This window comes from Merops nubicus, unplaced genomic scaffold, assembly GCF_000691845.1.
Source record: "Merops nubicus isolate BGI_N331 unplaced genomic scaffold, ASM69184v1 Scaffold33443, whole genome shotgun sequence".
NCBI classification, from domain to species: Eukaryota; Metazoa; Chordata; class Aves; order Coraciiformes; family Meropidae; genus Merops; species Merops nubicus.
The window spans coordinates 3,634-11,517 of record NW_008598797.1 but is presented as its reverse complement, the minus strand read 5'-3'; the positions used below and the strand labels follow the sequence as shown (position 1 = coordinate 11,517).

General features: G+C 39.6%; 1 protein-coding gene across 1 annotated transcript; it reads right to left on the bottom strand.

The window, feature by feature from the left end:
* Positions 1-679: 679 nt before the first annotated feature.
* On the bottom strand, positions 680-6,781 carry TMEM30A (transmembrane protein 30A; the record flags this gene model as incomplete). Its single annotated transcript, XM_008937186.1, has 6 exons — positions 680-1,446; positions 2,371-2,577; positions 4,203-4,346; positions 4,804-4,891; positions 5,924-6,031; positions 6,668-6,781. Coding segments are annotated over 6 exons (855 nt in total), but the record flags the coding sequence as incomplete, so codon positions are not given.
* Between the last annotated feature and the right edge of the window lie 1,103 nt (positions 6,782-7,884).

Below are 7,884 nucleotides of genomic sequence, written 5' to 3'. Positions count from 1 at the left end.
TACATTACAATTTCTGTCAATCATCTAAAAAAAAAAAAGTCACCAAAAAGTAATATTTTACAGGTTACAGTTAACTTTTAATTAAACCTAAAAGTGAACCCTTCTGTAATTTGATTTAAGATACTAACCCGCACATTGCTTCTAACTGCAATATTTAAATCAGGTTTCACAGCAAGCTCAACCTGCATTTCAGTGAAGAGAGGCTACCACCATCTCAACTTTTGAATTTCTATAGTTTACTATCTTAACACTGCAAAAAAAACTCATGTGGTGCTCACTCCAAATAAGGAAAAAGTATATGACTATTCCATTACTGCAAAGCCTGCTTGGAATACATACGCCTCAGGAAAATCAGGAAACTCCTCCAGTAAAAGGCATTTGCCTAAATTTGTGTATGGAAAAAACACTTTTAGGTTCTTCTTAACGCTTGGAGCTGCTCATAAAAAGCAAAACCAGCAAGCACAACAGGTAAATAGTATTGAATATGACTTAAATCAAATAAAATTTTTAAAAAAAAGCAGATTCTACTTGCAACAAACATGTTCCCATTTAGAACAATCGTTAAAAGGGACTCACGCAGATAATTAACAAATAGGTTTTCTGGTATCTTCATAGGATGCTAGTTTACTGGCCAGGCACATATATTGTAAATATACAAAGAATCCAGAGTGCCGAAATGTACACAGCACTTAAAGGATTGAACATACAGAAGTGGGTAGAACACAGGAAAAATATTTAACAACTTTTATAAATATATTAAAATCTCAGCAAGAAATGTAAGAGCCCATGCACACAAGACAGTAAATTGAAAGAAAACACTTAAGACTTGACTTTTCCTTTCAACAGTACTGACGCTTGACTTCCAGAAAGTTAACAATTTACAGCATCTTTTACCAGTCTTTCTCCACAAAATCTCTATGGACTGAATCATACCGACATTCTACGACACATGAACAAGCAGCAGATGCATCAAGGGAACAGGAGCTACATGCATCATGTGGCCTGCCCAGTTAGAGGCTAATATCAGAAAAAAAAAAGTGTTTCTGACACAGGCAGAGATACAATCAATGCAGCTAATTGTACACCCGTCATTTTCAAGAGTCAACCCACAGTATGGGAGAGGCGAGCTTTAGATAAAAATTATGTACCCAGTCCCAGAAGTGACAGAAGCAGAGATTTATCTTTCAAAAACTGGGTCCAATCTGGACTGGCCTTGATGCACATGCAGTACATTTGTTTTCAGAATGCAAGATTAATTGGGAATGTCTGCACTAGTGTTTCGATTGCCATATTTGTGATGGATGATCAGCAACACGACTCCCAGGAAGAAGCATATGGACCCAACAGTGATGTAAGCGATTCCCAGAAAGGGATTTTTGCCTCCCATCCACGAGATGGTGCTTAGGATCATTCTTTTTCGTCCATCAAAACTGTGTACTGGATAATCTGAAAAACATTTAGGAAAATAAGAAACAAGCACATTTCCCAGTCTAGCTCTATGTGGTCAGGCATGTTCAAATTTTGGGTCATTTTAGTCAGGTTCCAAATACAAACTGCTGCCTTTGAATATCTGAAGTGCAATTATGAAACATTTAGCTTTTCTGTTACTCTAAGACTCATCTGCCCACTGTCAGCTACTCCAAGAAAAAATGCCACGTTGGGAAATGTTAACTCATTTTTAAGGGAAGAGTAAAAGTACAGTTTTGTGGGATTTTGAGAGCAACTTCAGTAAAAGGGAAATCTACATTTTAATTCTTGAATATGCTTTAGTACAGAATTCTTCATGTTCATTCAGTTTGATATGATATGCACTCTCCACAGTTTTGCAGCAAAAGAAAACCCTGCAGTAGCTATTTAAAAAATTATTATTAAGTGCCTTTGAATTTTAAGAATTTGGTAACTATGACAACCCTCCTCCTCTAGAGTCTCCTGCACTTCTACCTAGTCTTTAGTATATTGTCCAAAGTAGAATGACAGACCTCCACCTGAGCCACAGCTGTGGCATCTTTCTGACCTCCTAAGTCATTCTGACCTTGTTGACATATCGTCATTACACCTTGAAGCTAAAAGTTCTCAAATTTCTAGGCTGCCAGCTACCTCTGTGCTTTTTCCTATGCTTCTCTCAGTTCTCTTACAGCACCTGAGCAATCTGATTGCCTTCTCACTATGAAGCTACTAACTGTAAAAAAGCTGGCACAAAAGTAAAAGATGGTAACATTCTACCCAATTCTCACTACCAGTTTTCAACCGCAGTTCACTACCATTTCCTTTTTAGAGACGGTAAGAAAAAAGACAAGTTCAATTTGAAACTGCACAAATATGTGCGTGTGTGTAATCCAGCCAAGGCTCTCAGCAACTGTCAAAGGATACTGTATGCAATATCCAGGGAGTATTTCCCGGCCTGCAGGGTAGGCTGCAAGCTATCCTTCCTCTCGATGAGGCGATACAGCTTGCGGAAGGTGGGCAGGGCGGCGGTGCGCATCCACACGATGAAGTCCTCGTTGATGAAGCCGTTGTTGTCGGGCTCCGAGTCCAGCATGTACACTGGCTTGGGCCAGTTCACAGGTTTTGTTGTGCCTGGGGTTAAACAAAAATAAGGACCACAAAGCGTTTCAAACACAGGACTGAGAAACACATTGGCTCATCAAAATTTGTTCCAATACTACAAAATAAACATATTATGAACAGAAAGGTTGGCTCTGTACTATTGCAAGACACTGGGCTGTTTAAGAACTTCTTATTTTGCAGCTTGAATAGCAGCACATATCCATTTGTTCTCATAAGAGCACTGTGCACTTTTTTAAACAAATTTGTCTCCCCTGCACATCTATATAGCCACGAAGTCTTGTCTCAAAACATTACTTTGTGACATAGTTCTCCATTATAATGGTAACTTCTCTGCTCACTTTAACCTTAAGAGCTTGACTACCACTTCCTGGACTGTGAGCAAATAAAATGATGTACAATATTTTAGACAATGCCATACTCATGCTTTTGCTAATTTTATTGGAAATACAATTCTACACTGTGTTAGGGTAAGGGTATTGGGCTTTTCCAAGGGTACCATCACACTGGTAATGTGTAGTTGGCTGTGACTAAGCAAGAAACCCACAGCAGGTTAAACCTGAAATTACTGTATACCTTGCATAAACACACACACACCCCTTAGAGCCCTGAGGAGGATTATTTTCAGACATCAGCAGGCAAAGAAAACTTTGATTTGCCAAACTGCATTTAACGTAACAAGTGAGAGACACAGTCACTTCTATTAAAAAAAAAAAATCAAGTTTTAAAAAAAAATTTCACACAATCCAGCAGTAGAAATATTTAAATGAAAGCTCTGTATGAAGAGTTTGATAAAACAACTGCAGGATTTATTTTCAAGTTAAATCCAAGCATTACAGCAGTTGTACTGGTTTTGGTCAGGAAAGAGTTAAACTTCTTCACGGTAGCTTGTATCCTGCTGTGTTTCGGATTTGTAATAAAACCAGTGCTGGTAACACACCCATGTTTTATTTATTGCTGAGCAGCCTTGCACAGCCTCAAGGCCTTTTCTGCTTCTCACACCACCCTGCCAGGGAGCAGTAGGCATTGGGTGCACAAGAGGCTGGGAGGGCACACAGCTGGCACAGCTGGCCCAAACTGGCCAACAGGACAGCCCAGGCCATAGGATGTCATGATCAGCAATAAAACTGGGTGGGCACAGGTGGGCAGGGGCTGCCATTGCTCGGGGACTTGGTTGGTGGTGAGCAATTCTTTTCTTCTGCATCAACTGTTTTTCAATTTATTTTTTTTTTAATTATTTTTTAATTATTAAATTGGCTTTATCTCAACCCATGACTTTTCTTACTTTTACCCTTCTGATTCTCCTTGCCAGCCCACAGGTGGGGGCATGGTTAGTGAGCAGCTGTGTGGTGCTTAGTTACCAGCTGTGGCTAAAGCATGACATCAGTGCACATATGAGGCTGTTCTCAGTATTGAAGGTGAAAAAGAAATAAATCATAAATTAAAAGAAAAAGGAAAAAGTAAATACTTTTATGTGAAATTTGCAGCTTTCATTATTTTAATACAACCTTTCTAGTCCTTTCTTCAGAGAACCACAATATTTTTAATTAGCACATTCAGTAAGACATCAGTGAGGTAAAACAGTAATCAAAATGTGTTTGAAGTGTTTTCTTAAAGTTTCACATCTGTTTTTTTACCTTGGAAAAGTGCAGTTAAGTTGTTTCCATCTCCTGTGGGATTCCTGAACTTGACGTTTTTATCTGTCCACCATGCAATGCCTTTTTTAATCAAAGTAATAGGAGTCCTCGTGCCATTATCAATGCGGTATAATTCCAATGTATCTAAATAGAAAATCAAATTAGAAAACCATCTGCAGAAACTTTCATTAGACAGATGATCCTGATAGGCGGTGGAACAATTACCTCCAGGAGGTAACAAAACAAAAAGCTGGACAAGGCATTTATTACCTGCCTGCCACAATCACAAGCTGTTCTGCAAGAAACAACGTATGTAATAGACAGCAGTATGTTATCCAGATGTGAATATCTACATTTCTACTCCACAGCAGTAACAGCTTCTCACAGCAGGTATCTCCATCCTTCAGATGCCATCAGATTAAATAAATTCTCATGGCAATTTTGAAGAAAGCAGCAGCGGTACCACATGAGATACTTATTTTATGTTGAACAATGAAAATGTGGTAATTCAAACAGAGAAGCCCCTGATGTGTTTGCTCAGAGCACTTTGCGATACAAGCCAGAGGAGGCGCCCGAGGCGGGCGGGGGGCGGGCGCCGTACCGTTGAACATGCTGTTGGCGATGGCTCCGCAGGGCGCGATGGGCCTGTCCTGGCTGCTGCGGTACGGCTCGCACTCCTTGCTGGGGTTCTGCCGGCGAGAGAAAGCGGGCGCGTCAGACTCTGCCACCCCAGCCAACCCCCCTGCTTCTGCTGCCGCACCCCCGTGACCTGCTCATCTTGAGTGTACCACCAAATACTCTCTTCACGGGTCAGGCTGCTTACAGATACTTCAGCATTCGATACTAGTTAGCATGACTGATCTTTCTTTTACAAACAGGAATAAAAACTAAATAAAACACAAATGAAGTCAGAATCCCATCATGCTCACACTAAAAATAAGGCTTTTCTTAGAAGCTGTTAGAACTTCTTTTATCTTTTAATTGAAACAGTTTTCCAACATGAAGTGCTCAAGTCTTCCTTTAGAAAAAAAGAGGGTTTTTTTTATTTTCTGTAACACTGACGCATACTTAAGATTGTAATAAGAAACCAAGCATAACCTGAAACAACATGCCAAAAATGCAAGCAGAAACACACACCTAACCCCCCAACCTTGTGTCAGTCATCAGATGTAGCCTCCAGAAACTCTCACCTTTTTTAAAGTTTACAGGTAAAAATGGAGAATCATTCTTGCTGGAGCAAAAACTCAACTGTATTTCCACTCCTCATAAAAATTTGGAAAAGGAGCAGTCTGGTCCTAAACACTACACAGAACCTTGAACAGAATACACAGTACTGATATTTTCCAATATGGCTGATGTTCAATATGAAACCAGAGTCTACAAACCTGGATGCATTTATCTACAATACCCAAACCAAATTCTAGGTAAACAAATATCATCTTATACTGGAAACAAAAACTCCAGACAGCATGCATACAGACAGCTACTACTGACTGAAGGCAACAAGACAGTTTAAAACTATTAAAATTTGAGAAGTGACTGAAGTACTGCTTATAATGAAATGACATGAAATTTTACAGTATTCTAGTTATTTTCTGTAAACAAAAAAATAAATTCCTTATAGTTGTATTCCATTATGCAAAAATTCTCGTACCTCATTATTAACTGAATGCAGCAGTGAGAAGTTAGTTGCTTATTGATACCCAAGCATGAACACCTACCAGTAGTGAGCTGTTATCTCCATTTAGTTGGCTGTCATCCCGAGACTTCACATAACGACGATGGTTTTGATAGAAGTTGGAAAGTCCATAATACATGAACACATTGCTCTACAAAAGCAAAATGGGTGGCGCAAGAGGGGTTTTCATTCACACAAACCTTGAATTTCAACCTCTTAAACTCAGTGTTTATTTTGCAGCAACATGCATAAAGTAGAAGCCTCAATCCTTTCTTCACAGAGTATCATCCTAGCATAAGCTGGCACCCTCAAGTCAAACAGTATCAACATGCCACAAACTGTCAGCACGATACTCACCAGCACTAAACCAAACACCTCCCTTGTCCACTGTTAAGCACCCTAAGACTCCGTTATTTGCCTCCAGTTTCTCAAAAACCACTTATCTGGTATTTTAAATTCTTGTTGAACTGAGTTTCAGTAAAGCATGCAGGAATAGCTGATCTACTCACCAGCTATATGGCACATATGGTAAATCTAAACGTGTAAAACACAAGCATTCCAATTAGGGTTGTACATTTCCAGACAAAGAGGCATTAAAAAACATCTTGTCCCTGCCACTGAAAACGCACACACAAATCAGGCCCAGGTTCATAGAAAAACTAGGAAAAAAACCCTTTAAAATAGGGAAAAAAAATTAAGACTTGTGATACAGCTTTTCTACCAGTAATGAAAAAAACAACAACCTTATAAGCTGTTCTAGCTTCAGTCTGCGTATCAGCTAGCATACCTCAAATGAATGTTCCAGCGTGAAATTGATGGTGCAAGTACAAGGTGTGCTGTCCCAGGACACATTTAAACATTTGTTGCAAGGACTAGAAGGCTCTGTTCCTGTGTAGTCAATCTGTAATGGGGGGGGAAAAAGCCATTCATTTACAATGGGAGAGTAAAAAAAAAATGGATTAATAAGCCAGAGAGTTGACACAGTCTTTATTTTGCAATCTTTATTACACCTCAACTGCAAAAGCCCATTCTGGCCTCTTAGATGATCTCAAACTGGTTGCTTCCATCCTACATGATTTTGGGATTCTGTCTTTATGTTCCATTTCAGCCTCAAAGAAATGTAACACTGAAGAGGGCCATTACTGCTGGAGGGAAACAAACCAAAGAAAAACAAACCAAAAAACCCACACACCAAAACACAAACAGCAGACACTCCAGAAAACACAATGTTTCCAAACACACTCTGGCTATATGACAAGCCTATCTGTGCTTTTACAGGCTTTACAGAGAGGTTACATTTTTAAGTCTAGATATTTAATAAAAAAGGTTTGCATTAGAAAACTTGCTTTGCTGACCATTCTTATCCGTCTAATTGTTCAGGAGATTTAAAAAATCAAATTAAATTTATGAAATCACTTAATGCCCAAGAACTGTCCTAGAATAGTGAAAATGCAGACACCAATACTGTTTTGCCGGAAATGGTAAAATACCAGTAGATGGACAGGAAAGATGATCAGAGTTAATCTGCCTTATACAGTGTTGCCTGTCTTTAATAGCATAGCTCAAAAAAGCCAGTATTTGAAATCTGTACATACAAGCTACCTGGACAGCAGGATAATGTATCCTTGGCAGCCGTGAGCTCCCCTTATGGCCCAAGCCAACTGAACTTGCTTGACCACCTCAGTTCTCCCTCACACACAGCTCCAGCACGTGAATGGCAGGAAATAACTGATTCAGGCTCAGCCAGTTAGCTCGAGGTGCAGCAGGAGAAAGCTGCCATTTGCCTATGAACGACCTACTTCTACACTTACTGTGAACTCCCCGTTTAGAATTTAGACACGGGACTGGTGCAACATATACCAAGTTATGGCAACAAGCTGTTGAACAGCAGCATCATCTAAACTACAACACCCATGTAACTGTAAGAAAGGCTGCTGTGAATGTTTCGCCCTGATTTGTGCTTGTAGTGAAGCACATTGCCAAGAACTAAGAGTGGTTTATGAT